This window comes from Babylonia areolata, chromosome 13 (genome assembly GCF_041734735.1).
Source record: "Babylonia areolata isolate BAREFJ2019XMU chromosome 13, ASM4173473v1, whole genome shotgun sequence".
Classification (NCBI taxonomy): domain Eukaryota; kingdom Metazoa; phylum Mollusca; class Gastropoda; order Neogastropoda; family Buccinidae; genus Babylonia; species Babylonia areolata.
In genome coordinates, this window is record NC_134888.1 from 8,225,792 (window position 1) to 8,244,317 (window position 18,526).

Consider the following 18,526-nt stretch of genomic DNA (forward strand, 5'->3'; position numbering starts at 1 on the left):
TTCACTGTCACTTCTCAGTTCAGACCTGCACTTCACTGTCACTTCTCAGTTCAGCCCTGCACTTCACTGTCACTTCTCAGTTCAGACCTGCACTTCACTGTCACTTCTCAGTTCAGCCCTGCACTTCACTGTCACTTCTCAGTTCAGCCCTGCACTTCACTGTCACTTCTCAGTTCAGCCCTGCACTTCACCGTCACTTCTCAATTCAGACCTGCACTTCACTGTCACTTCCCAGTTCAGCCCTGCACTTCACTGTCACTTCTCGGTTCAGCCCTGCACTTCACTGTCACTTCTCAGTTCAGACCTGCACTTCACTGTCACTTCTCAGTTCAGACCTGCACTTCACTGTCACTTCTCTAGTCAGCCCTGCACTTCACTGTCACTTCTCAGTTCAGCCCTGCACTTCACTGTCACTTCAGTTCAGCCCTGCACTTCACTGTCACTTCTCTGGTCAGACCTGCACTTCACTGTCACTTCTCTGGTCAGACCTGCACTTCACTGTCACTTCTCAGTTCAGCCCTGCACTTCACTGTCACTTCAGTTCAGCCCTGCACTTCACTGTCACTTCTCTGGTCAGACCTGCACTTCACTGTCACTTCTCTGGTCAGACCTGCACTTCACTGTCACTTCTCAGTTCAGCCCTGCACTTCACTGTCACTTCTCAGTTCAGCCCTGCACTTCACTGTCACTTCTCTGGTCAGACCTGCACTTCACTGTCACTTCTCTGGTCAGACCTGCACTTCACTGTCACTTCTCTGGTCGGTCCTGCACTTCACTGTCACTTCTCAGTTCAGACCTGCACTTCACTGTCACTTCTCTGGTCGGTCCTGCACTTCACTGTCACTTCTCAGTTCAGCCCTGCACTTCACTGTCACTTCTCAGTTCAGCCCTGCACTTCACTGTCACTTCTCTGGTCGGTCCTGCACTTCACTGTCACTTCTCAGTTCAGCCCTGCACTTCACTGTCACTTCTCTGGTCGGTCCTGGACTGCAGTGTCACTTCTGAGGTTGGCAAAACCGTCGTTGCACTCAAATGGACACTCTCGGCGACTTCTGCGGACGACCATCGCTCGGCGCAGCACGGACAGGAAGTGGCCGGACGCTCTGGTCGGCCCGTCTCTCTCGTCCTCCGTGAACGTCTGCGGGCTTCTGTCGGTCACCATGGTGACCAGCGGTTCCACCTTTGGCTTGAACCGCTGTCCGCCGGGAACGAACTGCTGAGCTGCGTTCAGTGATAGGGCCTTGGTGTCTGAAATCATACAGACATAAGACACTGATGGTGTCTGAAATCATACAGAAATAAGACACTGATGGTGTCTGAAATCATACAGAAATAGAGAGAGAGAATACAGAACACTTTTTAACGATTTTTTAATCTCTTTTTTTCTCTTCTCATGATTCCTTCCTTTGACTGGATAAAGCGCGAGGTACTAGTGAATCTTGAAGGCCTTGCCTCTTGTCAAATGTATGAATTTGGTTGTAAATGGTTTCTTCTATGTGGTGAAATATTCTAAGGAGTCAAAGTGCTATCATTGATGTATTTGGACTTTAAAAACGCTATGAGGAGCTCTTGGAGTCGCGAGATATGATGAGGAATGGGGCAAGTGCGTTGGGTGTTTAGAAAAAGTGGGGGTGGGGGTGGGTTGATGAAGGACGGAGAGTTTGTGAGGGAGAAAGAACTGATTAATTTGTGGTTTTACGTGCTTCATTTCTTAGTTTTGGGTGTTACATACTTTTACGATTTTAGGAATGTGAAACGTTAATTGAATGTCGTACTGTCTCATGCTATCCTGTTGCCCACATGCCATTTTCCATGTATGGACATGTGAGGACATGAAACTGGTTTAACTGTTTGATTGATTGATTGACTGATTGGTCATATTCAGTGCATGAAGAGATTGACGTCATATCTCACGTCCACCAAAAAATGAACACATTATCCAACTGAACAGCGCAGAAACTAGCTGCAGGAAAACAGTCATGATATAGGACAAACACAGGGAGAAAAAGCTATGATTATTAGTACTACCAAAAGCGAGTTTAGAAAATTGACTTCGCGATCTTATCAAGAACGACTGGAATGAGATAAAAGCAAATCATGCAAGTGAGTCAGTCAAGCAGACAAGCCGAAGATGGCTGCAATAAATCTGAGCAAGAGAAAGTGGAAGACGAGAGTCGGGCAAGGTGGGAGGGAGGGAGTGAGTGTGGGGGAGAGAGAGAGGGGGGAGAGAGAGAGATGGATGGATAGCTAAAATGTGAGACATTAAATCTTATCCGTATGTGGAAATCAATGAAAGAAGAAATGATGATAACATCTGTGGTCGTGATGTCGTTAAAACGGCATGTAGGACGATCGCATTGTGAGGACAGCAGCAAAGAGAGAAATAGTTTGTCTTGAAACGAAGAGGATGAGGAAGAAACGAAGAGGATGAGGAAGAAACGAAGAGGATGAGGAAGAAACGAAAAGGATATGGAAGAAACGAGTGGAAGAAACGAAGAGGATGAGGAAGAAACGAAGAGGATGAGGAAGAAACGAAGAGGATATGGAAGAAACGAAGAGGATGAGGAAGAAACGAGGATATGGAAGAAACGAAGAGGATGAGGAAGAAACGAAGAGGATATGGAAGAAACGAAGAGGATATGGAAGAAACGAAGAGGATGAGGAAGAAACAAAGAGGATGAGGAAGAAACGAAGAGGATATGGAAGAAACGAAGAGGATGAGGAAGAAACGAAGAGGATGAGGAAGAAACGAAGAGGATGAGGAAGAAACGAAGAGGATATGGAAGAAACGAAGAGGATATGGAAGAAACGAAGAGGATGTGGAAGAAACGAAGAGGATGAGGAAGAAACGAAGAGGATATGGAAGAAACGAAGAGGATGAGGAAGAAACAAAGAGGATGAGGAAGAAACGAAGAGGATATGGAAGAAACGAAGAGGATGAGGAAGAAACGAAGAGGATGAGGAAGAAACAAAGAGGATGAGGAAGAAACGAAGAGGATATGGAAGAAACGAAGAGGATATGGAAGAAACGAAGACGATATGGAAGAAACGAAGAGGATGAGGAAGAAACGAAGATGAGGAAGAAACGAAGAGGATGAGGAAGAAACGAAGAGGATGAGGAAGAAACGAAGAGGATGAGGAAGAAACGAAGAGGATGAGGAAGAACACGGGGATCTCTGACGCGCGGCACCTCAAGCACAGTAAGCTCTCCGCGCTGTACATTAATAAAACTCGGAAGCAATAGGTTATTAAAAAAAAAAGGACAAAAAAAAAAAAAAATCGAAATACGTAATTTCAAAACACGCACGCACGCATGCACGTACACAGACAGACACAGACACACACACACACACACACACAAACGACAAAGGCAGCAAACTACTCAGCAGTGTGAAAGCAAGATAACAAGATAACGGACTACAAAAACTGCTTTGAAAAACAGGTTTTTGATGTCATCTGAAAGTTGAAGGTCACGACAGAAAAAAAAAGATTTGTTGATATCATTTGAAAGTTGAAGGTGATGGCAGAAAAAGGTCTTTGATGCTATTTGAAAGTGGAAGATTGACGTGAAAAACGTTTTTGATCATTTCGAAGCTGATGGAGACGATGCAAAACTGTTTATATCTTTTGAAAGCTGTGGGTCATATGAAAAAAAGACTGAGGGTTTTTGATGGTTTTTGAAAGCTGATGGTGACATAAAAAAAGGTTTCTGATGTCTTTTGAAAGCTGAGGGCAACGTAAAAAAACAGTTTAAAAAAAAAGTCTTTTGAAAGCTGATGGGACATGAAAAGGGTTTCTGATGTTTTTGTGAAAGCTGAGGGTGACGTAAAAAACGGTTTTTGATATCTTTTGAAAGCTGAGAATGACTTTTAAATGGTTAAAAAAATCTTTTGAAAGCTGAGAATGACTGAAAAACGGTTTTTGTTATCTTTTGAAAGCTGAAGGTGACGTAAAAACGGTTTTTAAAATATATTTTTTATATCTTTTGAAAGCTGAGAGTGACGTAAAAAAAAAAGTTTTTGATGTCTTTTGAAAGCTGAGGATGACGATGTTCTGTATACTGGCGAGCAGGCAGTTTCACACATGTAGGCCAGCATGGGAAAAAGCTATCTTTCCAGGAAGGGAAAAAGCTCTCTTTCCAGCAAGGGTTAACACTACCTTTCCAGCGAGGGATAACGCTACCTTTCCAGGATGGGAAAAAGCAGTCTTTCCAGCAAGGGAGAAAGCTATCTTTCCATCAATGGAAAAAGCTATCTTTCCAGCAAGGGAAAGAAACGATCTTTTCAGCAAGGGAGAAAGTTATCTTTCCAGCAAGGGAGAAAGCTTTCTTTCCAGCAAGGGAAAAAACCGATCTTTCCAACAGAGAAAAAAACGACCTTTCCAGCAAGGAAGAAAGCTGTCTTTCCAGTAAGGGGAAAAGCTCTATTTCCAGCGAGGGGAAAAGCTATCTTTCTGGAAAAGGAAAAACAAACAAACCGATCTTCCCAGCAAGGGGAAAAGCTATCTTTCCAGCAAGGGAAAAAGCTCTATTTCTAGCAAGAGATAAAGCTATGTTTCCAGCAAGGGGAAAAGCTACATTTCCAGCAAGGAAAAAAGATTCCTTTCCAGCAAGGGAAAAAGCTCTCTTTTCAGCAAGGGAAAAAGCGCAATTTCCAGCAAGGGAAAAAGATTCCTTTCCAGCAAGGGCAAAAAGCTCTCTTTCCAGCAAGAGATAATGCTATCTTTCCAGCAAAGAAGAAAGCTATCTTTCCAGCGAGGGGAAAACTATCTTTCCAGCAAGGGGAAAAAACTATCTTTCCAGCAAGGGATAAAGCTCTATTTCCAGCAAGGGAAAAAGCTATCTTTCCAGCAAGGGGAAAAAAGATATTTCCAGCAAAGGAAAAACTATCTTTCCAGCAAGGGAAAAAATCTTTCCAGCAGGGGAGAAAGCTATCTTTCCAGCTAGGGGAAAAGCTCTATTTAAAGCAAGGAAAAAGCTATCTTTCCAGCAAAGGAAAAAAACATTCTTTCAAGCAAGGGAAAAAGCTCTATTTCCAGCAAGGGAAAAAGCTCTATTTCCAGCAAGGTTAAAAGCCCTATTTCCAGCAAGTGATAATGCTATCTTTCCAGCAAGGGAAAAAGCTACCTTTCCAGCAGAGGAGGAAGCTATCTTTCCAGGATGAAAAAAAGCCCAATTTCCAGCAAGGAAGAAAGTTCAATTTCCAGCAAATGAAAAAGCTATCTTAAGGGAAGAGAAAAAGCTCTCTTTCAAGCATGAAAAAAAAATGCAAGGGATAACGCTATCTTTCAAGCAAGAGATAAAGCTATCTTTCCAGCATGGGAAAAAGCTGTCTTTCCAGCAAGGGATAACGCTATCTTCCCAACAAGGGAAAAAGCTCTATTTCCAGCAAGGGATAAAGTATTTTTCCAGCAAGGCAAAAAAACCCAAACAACCACACCCCAACCCTGATCTTTCCAGCAAGGGATAACGCTTTCCAGAAAAGGAAAAAGCGATCTTTCTAGCAAAGGAAAAAGCTCTATTTCTGGCAAGGGAAAAAGCTCTGTTTCCAGCAAGTGGAAAAGCTATCTTTCCAGCAAAGGAAGAAAGTATTTTTCCAGCAAGGGATAACGCTATCTTTCCAGCAAGAGATAACGCTATCTTTCCAGCAAGGGATAAAGCTCTTTTCAGGAAGGGAAAAGGCCATCTTTCCAGCAAGGGGTAACGTTATTTTTCCAGGGAAGGAAAAAGCTATCTTTCCAGCGAGGGGGAAAGCTATCTTTCCATCAAGGGAAAAAGCTATCTTTCCAGCAACGAAGAAAGCTCTCTTTCCGGCAAGGGATAAGCTCTCTTTCCAGCAAGAGATAAAACTCTCTTTCCAGCAAAGGAAAAAGCTGTCTTTCCAGGAAGGGAGAAAGCTCTATTTCCAGCTACAGAAAAAGCCCATTCTAGCAAGGGGTAATGCTCTATTTCAAGCAAAAGATAAAGCTGTCTTTCCAGCGAGGGTTAAAGCTCTATTTCCAGCTAGGGAAATAGCTCTCTTTCTAGCAAGGGAAAAAGCTCTATTTCAAGCAAGGGATAAAGCTATTGTTCCAGCAAGGGAAAAAGCTCTTTTTCCAGCAAGGGAAAAGGGTCTTTTTCCAGCAAGGAAGAAAGCTATCTTTCCAGCAAGGGGAAAAGCTCTATTTCCAGCAAGGGATAACTATTTATTTCCAGCTGGGGTAAAAGCTCTCTTTCCAGCAAGGTATAAAACTATCTTTCCAACGAGGGAAAAAGCTATCTTTCGCGCGAGGGACAAAATCACGATTTCCAGCAAGGGATAACCCTATCTTTCCAGCAAGAGGAAAAAAGCTCTTTCCAGCATGAGAAAAAAACTATCTTTCCAGCAAGGGAAAGAATTATCTTTCCAGCAAGGGAAAGAATTATCTTCCCGGCAAGGGAAAAAGCTGTCTTTCCAAAAGACTTCTGATAGTGGCTCAACCAGACGTCTGACATCAGGAGATGAGTGAAAATGTCCACCTGACTAGAGATGTGAAGCTGTCTACTTGGTTAGAGATGTGAAGCTGTCTACCTGGCTAGAGATGTGAAGAAGTGAAGCTGTCTGCCTGACTGGAGATGTGAAGTTGTCTACCTGATGAGATATGAAGCTGTCTACCTGATGAGATGTGAAGTTGTCTACCTGACTTTGAGATGTAAAGCTGAGATGTTGTCTGCCTGTCTTTGAGATGTGGAATTGTCTACCTGATGAGACGTGAAGCTGTCTACCTGATAAGATGTGAAGCTGTCTGGAGATGTAAAGTTGTCTACATGACCAGAGATGTGACGTTGTCCTGCCTGACTTTGAGATGTGAAGCTGTCTACCTGATGAGATGTGAAGCTGTCTGGAGATGTAAAGTTGTCTACATGACCAGAAATGTGAAATTGTCTACCTGACTGGAGATGTGAAGTTGTCTACGGGACTGGAGAACGTGAAGTTGTCTTCCTGATTAGAGATGTGAAGTTGTCTATCTGTATGGAGATATGAATTGGAGACCAGAGATTTGAAGCTGTATATCTGAACGGAGATGTAGTCGTCTACCTGACTAGAGACATGAAGTTGTCTACCTGGAGATGTGAATCTGTTTACCTGACTAGAGATGTGACATTGTCTACCTGACCAGAGATGTGAAGATGTGGTACAAAGAATACGATGACTATTAATGTAGTTAGTGAGACATGACAGACATCAAGAATACGATGACTGTCCATGTAGTTAGTGAGACATGACAGACATCAAGAATACGATGACTGTCCATGTAGTTAGTGAGACATGACAGACATCAAGAATGCGATGACTGTTAATGAAGTTAGACATTACAGACCAAGTGACCTGTGATCACTTAGGAGTGAATGAACATGACTTACGAGAACTAATTTTGAAGTACATTTGTACAATATACCAGGTGACCAATGATCATTAAGAGTGAATGAATGTGACTTAAGAGAACTAATTCTAAAGCACGTTTGTACAATAATTATACCAAGTCGTTTTAGAGCATCAACGCTAAGGGGGAATAAGCGAAAGGGGAAAGCTTTTTTATCTCGAATTTAAAACTTTGTGTGTGTGGTTTTTTTGGTTGTCAACGGTCTATTTCTCGAACATAAGAAAAAGAGACAGACAGAAAAAGGAAGAAAGAAAGACAAAGAGAAAGAGAGGAAAGAAATGACGATAACGATAATGAGGGAAATAGAATAAGCGTGCAGACGCTTTTCACCCAACCCTGAGGGCGAAGAGAAAAATGACTTCAAAATGATCACAGAGTGATGGGTAGGATCACAGAAGTAGAGACAGTTTGCGCGCGCACACACACACACACACACACACACACACATACGAGTCAGGTGACGGAAAGAGAAAGTTCCTTTCTAAACTGCACTTCCAAAAACATACCAAAACAAAATTCCTGTCTTGACCTTACCTTCCCTGTCTTGACGTTCCAGTTCAAACAGTCCTGACGTCAACAAGCTATAACGGCGCAGTTTATCGGACAAGTGCTAATGGTTTTTATCATTGATCAGAGTCATTATCCCGCCACACAAACCCGGATCTGGCGGTATGAACCTCTGCCTGCACTTCAACAGAGGGACTCGGTGCCCGCTTTCTCCGCCATGTGAACACTTGACGATTGGAAGTAGACTGCACAATGTTGTCCTCCGTGAACAGTTGGGGGAGGGGAGGGAAGGGGGAGGGTGGCTAAGGAAGGCGAGGTTAGAATAGGGCTGAGGACATTAGGGTGTGTGTGTGTGGGGGGGGGGGCATAGGGCTGAAGCCATTAAGGGTGGGATAGGGCTGAAGACATTAGGGGTGGGGTAGGGCTGAAGACATTAGGGGTGGGATAGGGCTGAAGACAGGGGGATAAGGCTGAAGATATTAGGGGTGGGATAGGGCTGAAGATATTAGGGGTGGGGTAGGGCTGAAGATATTAGGGGTGGGATAGGGCTGAAGACATTAGGGGTGGGGTAGGGCTGAAGACATTAGGGGTGGGGTAGGGCTGAAGACATTAGGGGGATAGGGCTGAAGACATTAGGGGTGGGATAGGGCTGAAGACATTAGGGGTGGGATAGGGCTGAAGACATTAGGGGTGGGATAAGGCTGAAGACATTAGGGGTGGGGTAGGGCTGAAGACATTAAGGGTGGGGTAGGGCTGAAGACATTAGGGGTGGGGTAGGGCTGAAGATATTAGGGGTGGGATAGGGCTGAAGACATTAGGGGTGGGGTAGGGCTGAAGACATTAGGGGTGGGATAGGGCTGAAGACATTAGGGGTGGGGTAGGGCTGAAGACATTAGGGGGATAAGGCTGAAGACATTAGGGGTGGGGTAGGGCTGAAGACATTAGGGGTGGGGTAGGCTGAAAAACATTAGGGGTGGGGTAGGCTGAAGACATTAGGGGTGGGGTAGGCTGAAGACATTAGGGGGATATGGGGACATTAGGGGGATATGGCTGAAGACATTTGGGGTGGGGTAGGGCTGAAGACTAGGGAGGCCCAAAGGAAGGTGAGATAGGGCTGTAGATATTGAGGGAGGGGCAAAGGAAGGTTAGATAGGGCTGTAGATATTGAGGGAGGGGCAAAGGAAGGTTAGATAGGGCTGTAGATATTGAGGGAGGGGCAAAGGAAGGTTAGATAGGGCTGTAGATATTGAGGGAGGGGTAAAGGAAGGTTAGATAGGGCTGTAGATATTGAGGGAGGGGCAAAGGAAGGTGGGATAGGGCTGTAGATATTGAGGGAGGGGCAAAGGAAGGTGGGATAGGGCTGTAGATATTGAGGGAGGGGCAAAGGAAGGTTAGATAGGGCTGTAGATATTGAGGGAGGGGCAAAGGAAGGTGGGATAGGGCTGTAGATATTGAGGGAGGGGCAAAGGAAGGTTAGATAGGGCTGCAGATATTGAGGGAGGGGCAAAGGAAGGTTGGATAGGGCTGTAGATATTGAGGGAGGGGCAAAGGAAGGTTAGATAGGGCTGTAGATATTGAGGGAGGGGCAAAGGAAGGTTAGATAGGGCTGTAGATATTGAGGGAGGGGTAAAGGAAGGTTAGATAGGGCTGTAGATATTGAGGGAGGGGCAAAGGAAGGTGGGATAGGGCTGTAGATATTGAGGGAGGGGCAAAGGAAGGTGGGATAGGGCTGTAGATATTGAGGGAGGGGCAAAGGAAGGTTAGATAGGGCTGTAGATATTGAGGGAGGGGCAAAGGAAGGTGGGATAGGGCTGTAGATATTGAGGGAGGGGCAAAGGAAGGTTAGATAGGGCTGTAGATATTGAGGGAGGGGCAAAGGAAGGTTAGATAGGGCTGTAGATATTGAGGGAGGGGCAAAGGAAGGTTAGATAGGGCTGTAGATATTGAGGGAGGGGCAAAGGAAGGTTAGATAGGGCTGTAGATATTGAGGGAGGGGCAAAGGAAGGTTAGATAGGGCTGTAGATATTGAGGGAGGGGCAAAGGAAGGTGAGATAGGGCTGTAGATATTGAGGGAGGCCCAAAAGAAGGTGACAGGGCTGTAGATATTGAGGGAGCCCCAAAGGAAGGACATGAGGGTGAAAATGTGTATATGTATTTGTGCCAATATTTTATGCATTTTACAATTGATCTAATATGCAATGGGTACCTGCCGGTTTCGCCGTACATTATAGTGTTTGATGAGTGTAATGGGACACCAAAAAAAAGCGCTTCATTGCAAATGTATGTACCTTTTCCATTTGGTTATTTGGCATGAGTCCCCATATTTCCGCTCCATAGTTCAAGGCTGGTTCAATTTGTGTGTCGAAAAGTTTCCAAAAAAGCTGTGCGTCAGTAGAACGCTCTCTCTTGAGTGATTTTATAATTTGGATTACACCTTTTTTCCCTTTTCTATTTGCTTCATCCCACGCAGACGTCAAACTATATTTTGTTGTGAATAACATTCCTAAATATGTATTGGTTACTTTTATTTCCCTATCACCATAGCACCATTTTTCACGAGTCGAAAGATGACCTCCATTGCGGAAAACTATAATATTGGTCTTATCGAGATTTACTGTTAGTTGTAGTGTATCTGTTTCTTGCTTAATGGCATTTAATTAATTTTGTAACCCTATGGGTGTGTCAGACAAGGGAACAACATCATCAGCAAATAGCATTAAGAACAATTCTGTTGCGCCAGGTATCATTTGTATTCCATGTCTACCCTTCTTTGATAACTCCACTGCCAATTCATTGATGAAGAAGGAAAACATCTGTGGGCTTAGCATACAGCCTTGTTTAACCCCTCTTGGACACTGAAAAAAGTCTGAATAAATACCTTTGTCACGAACACATACAAGTACAGAATCATGGATGCTTTTCACAGCCATGTAAAACTTCCCATGTACCCCGCTCTTTCTTAGAGTACTCCACAGGATGTTTGTTCACAGAATCAAATGCTTTTTTGAAATCTACGAATGCTACGTATAGCTTAGTCTTACGTAAGAGATGCTTTTGGACTAAAGCGTATAAAGTAAATATATGGTCGACAGTACTATAACCTGTTCTAAAGCCCGCCTGTTCCTCTATGTTTTTTTCTTATATAAGAGAGAGAGAGAGAAAGAGAGGGGCGGGGGGGGGGGGGGGGGGGGGGGGGGGGGGGCGAGGTGTACAGGGAGAGGTGAAGTTGTCCAGTCATTTTTACCCGCTCCTAGACAGACAGGCAGACAGACAGACAAGCAGGCAGGCAGGCAGACATACATACAGACAGACAGGCAGGCAGGCAGACAGACTGGCACGCAGCAGGCAGGGAGGCAGACCGACCGACCGACAGGCAGCAGGCAGACAGCAGACAGACTTTCTGATCGACAGACATGTAGACAGCAGGCAGGCAGACCTACCGACCGACCGACAGTCAGCAGGTAGACAGACTGACAGACAGGCAGTAGGCAGGCAGACAGACAGACAGACAGACCGACCGGCAGGCAGACAGGCAGAAAGAAAGGTTAGCAGGCAAGCAGCAGGCTGGCAGGCAGGCAGACCGACCGACAGACAGACAGACAGACAGATCAGTCTTACCCGTCCCCGTGAGAAGAAGGACCAAAGCCGACAGAACCAGTGTTGTCCTTCTCATTCTGAGTGTCTTTTTCAGACCGTTTCTCACACTGTCATTGGATGTTCGCGCCACGCTTCCTGCCCGTGCAGTCAACTTGTCTCCAACTAAATCCGGAAAAAATAAAATAAAATAATAAAATAAAATAAAAATACAAGTTTCTGGATTCTTAAAACTATATAGTGCGTGCTCTTACGTAGCAGAAGAACATAAATTACCTAAATTACAAAGCGTGAGAAAGACAGAGGGAGAAACGGACGGAGGAATGGACTGAGTGAGTTGGAGAGATAGAGAGAGAGAGGGGGAGGTGGGGGAGGGAGGGAGGGGGGGGGGTGGAGAGGGAGAGAGAGAGAGACAGACAGACACAGAGACAGAGAGAGAGAGAGAGAGAGAGAGTGAGTTACTCATTTAAGGCCATAGCCCCATATGAACAATGGGCGATAACAGAGTTTAACAGAACACAACAAGCATAACCAGAAACCACACCAGTTAGGATACAAGTGTCTCTCTCAGTTGAAAAACACAATATAGAAACAAAGACTGCACATAGTTTCTTGATCAACCGTTGACATCAATAAACGTAATCGAAATAGACATGGCTATGTGTAATATTTCTTGGGAATAAATTTAACTGGAAGGTCTGTAAGGGCAGGACATTTCAGAACAAGATGAACTACATCCAATCTGGGTTCCTTGCACAGAGGGCATAATAATTCTGTATTATTTACGGTTCTATAACCATATCTGTGTACTTTTAGATCAGAAACATCAAATCTGACTCTGGTCAGAGTATATTACAGGGGTCTGTTTATTTTACACAAAAGTTATCGCTTCACTGTATGATTCAACGTATGAATTCTACTAAACCTGCAAACTAAACCTTTCACTTGATTTGATGTGGTTTTCCTGCTTTTGCCACCTACAGTCCATGAACCTTTGGCGGAATATTTCTACAAAATTAATCAATTTTCATCACCTGCGCCTTGATAATACCCTGCATACCCAAATCCAACTTCATACAAACACATTCATACATTGAAATCAGATTTATTTGCCTGTTAAATCTAAATCGTATAACATATTATACGGTTTACATGGCAGTCTATGATCATTCGTTTTCAGTAACTTTAATCAGTAGTGAATGCATTCAACAGCAGAATTAACATAAATGCGGTATATATCGGTTTCTCGATAAAACTGAATCATTTGGTGTTTTCATTCAACCTCCAAAACTTTTAAAGCCAAACAAGTAAACAAATTCGCAATGCATAGCAGCTCTCCTGTCGAGTACTCACAATAATTATTCTGAGCCGCATTGTATTACAGGTTGTATCTGAGATTTTTTAAAATGATAATAAAAGTTCCAGAAAGTTATTATTCAAACAATAAGTTTTTCATCATATCAGACAACAATGCATTCTTTGCTCTGCTAGATAGATCTCTGCAGACAGCAGCTACAAAACTAAAAGGAGTAGAAAAAAATAGTCCCAGGTATTCATAAACATTTACGACAGGCATAGTGATACCATCATGTACTGATTTTCCTTGCTGCCAAATAACCGCCTTTCCTGATGACGATGATATTGCTTTTATCCAAATTTATCCTCAACTTCAATCAAATAGCTGAATTTTTCAAATTGTTTAACTGTGTCTGTAAACCGACTGTCTCTGAAAGCAAAAGTATGTCATCAGCAAGTAATTAAATAAACAAATCTAAGAGATCGTTGTTAAATCTAGCACCATGTCTTCCTTTATCTATTGAACTGCTAATTCATTTATAGATAATGAAAACAGAACCGCCTTTCCTGAAGACGATGATATTGCTTTTATCCAAATTTACCCTTCACTGCAATCAATTAGCTGAAATTTTCAAATTGTTTAGCTGCGTCTGGAAACTGACTGTCTCTGAAGGCAAAAGTATGTCATTATCAAGGAATAAAATATACAAATCTAAGAGATCATTGGTACATCTAGCACCATCTCTTCCGTTATCTATTCACCTGCTAATTCAATCATTAATAATGAAAACAGAATCGGACTGCAGACAATTCCCTCTTGTACAACATATATAATCACTAAGCTTGTCACCACTTCTTATTCTTATTTAATAGTCTTCACACAGTTACGACGTTTTCCTATTATCCTTTTTTGTTTGTTGTTAGAACAGGCCACATTATATTTCGAGTAACTGATTCAAACGCCTTTTCAAAGTCAATAAATGCAACGTAGAATTTGCGATTTCGAGATAGCTGTTTCTGAATTAAGACCAAAAGTGTAAACATATGATCAGTCGTCGAGCATACTCTTAAATCCAGCCTGATGCTCGCCACTTATTGCATTGTACATATTTTTAAGTCTTCGGTTAATAATATCACTACATACTTTACTACTAGTATTAGACAAAGAAATGTCTCTTTAATTGTTTTTTTTTTAATTATTTTTTTTATACATCGCCCTATTATTATTATTATTATTATTTTATCTTATTCATTTTTTATAAAGCGGAAGATATATTATTAAAGCATTCCCAAGATTGTTTTTAGTCATCAGTTAACTTATCTGACATACTTTTATTAAACTGTTTTTTCTGATTGCCTAGGAAGTGAGAGAGAGAGGGAGGGGGGGGGGGGGGAGAATCAATCAGTCAATCAATCAATCAAACCACTGTAAAGTCCTCAATAAAAAAACAAACAAACCAATGAATATTGGCTTCTGGGTGACAAGAAAGCACGAGATTCTACAATAGAACAATGGTAACATTTGCAAATATAAACTTGTAAAAGCAGCAAATACCATATTCAAAGCGTACAAAAGAACATGATATATAAAATCACTGAAAAAAAATGTCCGTTCTTTCTGACATAAAATCAACCTCCTCCTTCCCCATCACCCAGTCGCCCTCTCTCTCACGCCCTATTTCTTTTAACCATCCAACTCACGGCCCCGTACCTCCACCATCTCTCGCAACTCACAATTGTACACCATCCAATCACATCACAGCGTTTTAAAAGTCTAAATATATTAAAAAATCTTCCATTTCAATTCCTTGAAGTTACCGAACACCGATGTATCCGCATAAGAAATGCGTCTGAATGAGCAGAACAATTTACCACAGTCAAATAATAGACATCAAGAGATGATTAACCGTTATAACGTCGCATGCACACACGGACATAGGACCACACACACACACACACACACACACAGCACTATAAATTCAAGATTAACACCAGTGCACGAATCATATGTATGATATATATATATATATATATATATATATATTATGATAATGATGATAATAATGATGATTGTTATCGTTAATGTCCTGGGGCGTTGGTGGTTATGTAGGCTATTTCATTTCTGCTTTGCGCTTAACTTGTGTGTAGATAACCATCCGAGGCGCGTACAACATTTTTATGAAAACCAATGAAATTAAGACTATGCAAAAACAACAAAACTTCAGATGAACAGTATTGAAAAGCACGGCTGGCCATCTGGAAAATCTGTCTACTGGGCCGAATGTGCCGTCAGGCCAACAGTCATGACGTCAATGACAGGCAATGGCGCATTTCTTTTTCTTTTAAGTGTCTGTAGAACACGTCACCTGTTCCTTGCGATGATAAATCAGGCAGGCCCACTCGCCAAAGGTACACTGACCTCATGTCAGCCAATGCATTTTGCCCAACCCAAGTGTGATTGTTCTATCTGCCGCTCATGTTTGTATTCTTTTCAGTGATGGGTCATATATTTCTACAAGTTTACATTACTTAACAGAGGAAAAAACAACAACAAACAACCGTTTGTTGTGAAAGAGTATACTATCATCCAGCTGGAGTGTTGAAAAAAACCCAGGACTATCCTATATATTGCAGCAGATTTAAATATTGAATGAACAAATCAACAACTATTTGTAAATACTGATTTTACTTCTAAGGTCAACTCCTGTTCTTCCATCACTTACCAGCTACAAAAGCCATACCAGGGCTAAAAGCCCCGTGGATATTAAGCTACCTTTTAAGGATTCGGAAACAAGGTTAAGAATGAGATATAATTGATTATGCTTGAAAGGAGATATACACATTTGGAATACCTGATACTGCACAACGAGTAAGCATAGCAAATAACAGACTACAGCTTAGGGAACCATGAAGAAACGCGATCCAGACTTATGCACTTGAGAAATTGGGTATAGGCCTATATCTATATCGAATATCAATATTCAGTCTTATTCGAAAATGGGCCACTTTATTTCTGTTGGGGAAATTAAACAGCAGTGATGGTATATACCTACCAGTATACGATACATCGTGATCACCACGCCTTTCAAATAGGCCCCATAAAAGGGTTGACACTTCCACCCACAATGCAATTAACTGTCACTCTTATTTTAAATCTTTTGAGAATCTTTTCACAACAAAGTATCACCAAAACTAAATTAGATACGGACAACAATAAAAAGACCGACATTATACATTAGAATGTAAGTACGATCAAACACTATGATTTATACAACAGACAGGAATTAGAAGTCAACGACCACTTCAATCCACACAAAACGAAACACAGGAAGGTTGCTTACAAAAACTGTGTTGTGCAGACATTAACTCATAATGTTGCACGGCTGTGCTGTCTATTCAGAAACATACACATAAAGACAAATTCAGAAACAGCATCATTTCCGATGTGACATGTTTATGTGCGCAAGGAATTCGTCCTCATGTGGTGGAAATCAAAGTTGTTTTTCTGCCCGTTGTGCCCTCTGGCTTGTAGGGCAGCAACGAAGATTCGCCACTGCTGTCTGTTTGGGGCCGGTGTCTGAATTGTACCACGTGTGTTTGAGCCGTTAAAGCACTATCACAAAAATCGCATGGACTGGCAAATTATGATAATCGTTATTACACGACGGAGAGAGAGAGAGAGAGAGAGGGTGGAGGTGGAGGGGGGGGGGGACACGGACACGGACATTGTTTTATTGCTATTGACAGTACTATCCTTTGGCATGGGGGACAATGTATGAACAAAAGAATAACGGCGGTTTACAGAGAAATTGACATCGCTAAGAGTAAAAAAAAATCAACGACAGACAACAACAAAATCATAAAATACAACATATTGTCAAGATTAAAAAGGAAAATAAAAAAGCTCCACCATCCACCTTTCAACAAAGTCTTTCAGAATTATAAACTGTGGAATTGGCATCAGGGTAACAGTGTTTTTTCGATAACTATAAGGCTTTCCGACAATCCCAAGCTCGGGCAATAAAGTTCGCTCGTGATCTTATTCTTACTTCATCATCTGTTAAAAGCGTACTGGTAAGGTTCATGTTATCTAAGTTTTCACCGTTGAAAAGTAAGCATTTCTTTCGAATTTCTTCATAATACTTAACCCCCCCAAAAAAACAACAACAACAACAGAAAATGAGTTTCATCTTCAACTGAAGCACCACACATTGGACAAGGGGACCGTGCAGACGTGTCAGCAGAGAACCATTTTTTGTTAGCATTTAGGCCTAAAGTTCTAAGTCTGAATCGAGCCAGGCTTGTTCTGTGCTATTTGTTACCTATTACTTTGATGTATTTTTCTGTCTGAAAAATGTTCCTTAAAGAGAGGAACCAATTGTCTTTTTCTGACTCTTCAATGTGGGCATGCCAATCCTGTTTGCACGAATTAATTAATCTGTCTTTAAATTCTGCGAGAAATATTCGATCATTGCCAACACCCTGACACATCCAGACAATCCCAAAGCCCTGTGCGGTTAAAACATTCTTTACAAAAACAGCCCAATTTTCTGTCCCAGAATCTAACTGATTTAGCATCATTCCATAAGCTTGTCTGTTTATTCTTGTTAGTGGGAACTGTATTAATCTAAGCCAGTATCTAATACGTTTGATCTTTGTTTTTATGTGTGTGTGTGTGTGTGTGTGTGTGTGTGTGTGTGTGTGTGTGTGTGTGAGAGAGAGAGAGAGAGAGAGAGAGAGAGATTTTATTCAATAAAGGCCATGGCCCTTCAACATTCCATAACTAAATCTTACCAATGACAAAAGTAAATGATAAACTGCAAATAATAATCTACAATAGATAGGTAGGAATATAATGCACAGAAAAGAATTGTCTGTAAAACACAAATTTGACCATTCTTGCCATCTAGAGTGAACTAATCTTGTTCAAAGTGTACTAATAAATCTGTTTATGTCTCTTACCAAGAGAGAGAGAGGGAGAGAGAGAAGCACACACCCTAACACACACACACACACACCCATATACACATACGCATACACACACACACACACATATATGTATACACACACGCATACACACACACATACACACACACACACACACACACACACATATATATATATGTAACAACAAATTACGAAGCATTTCATTAAAAAAAAAAAAAAAGATTTGACGAGTCGAAACACTGTGACTTTCCCTGTGACAATCACTGAAAATTTTTCTGCACACATGAAACTATAAATGGAAAATAAACGACACAGAACAGCAACAAACAACAGCGTCAGCAGCAGAAAGAAGAGGACGATGACAACGACGAAGAAACGGAAGGAAGAGGAAAGATGGCTGAAGACAAGAAAGAACACACACACACACACACACACGCCGAAACTAACGAACTCACATATCGAGCAACAAAGACTGAACAGGCAAGAACATGACGACAACCAAACAAACGAGCACTCACTGCCTGTACTGAGGACGAAGTTTTCACTCGCGGGAAAATTGTCGGGGAATCAAGTACATCTGTTTTTATAATGATGGTGACAGTGCCCTGAGGTATGTGTGTGTGTGTGTGTGTGTGACTGTATAGGGCCGCACTCATAAGAAAGAGTTTGATTGGCTAAAAATGTTTGTGCCCTCTTTCGACATTGGGTCGCGACGTTGTGCTCAAGGTAGTTTTTGCTGCTGTAATGATCTAGGCCTTTAGCAACGGGTGTGTAGCATTTT

General features: G+C 42.1%; 1 protein-coding gene across 1 annotated transcript; it reads right to left on the bottom strand.

The window, feature by feature from the left end:
* Positions 1–953: 953 nt before the first annotated feature.
* Positions 954–18,300, bottom strand: LOC143288818 (uncharacterized). Its single transcript, XM_076597456.1, has 3 exons — positions 18,264–18,300; positions 11,527–11,667; positions 954–1,248 (listed from the first exon to the last, which is right to left on the bottom strand). The coding sequence occupies exons 2-3, from the start codon at positions 11,579–11,581 to the stop codon at positions 965–967; spliced, it is 339 nt and encodes a 112-aa protein (XP_076453571.1). The 5' UTR covers positions 11,582–11,667; positions 18,264–18,300; the 3' UTR covers positions 954–964.
* Positions 18,301–18,526: the final 226 nt, after the last annotated feature.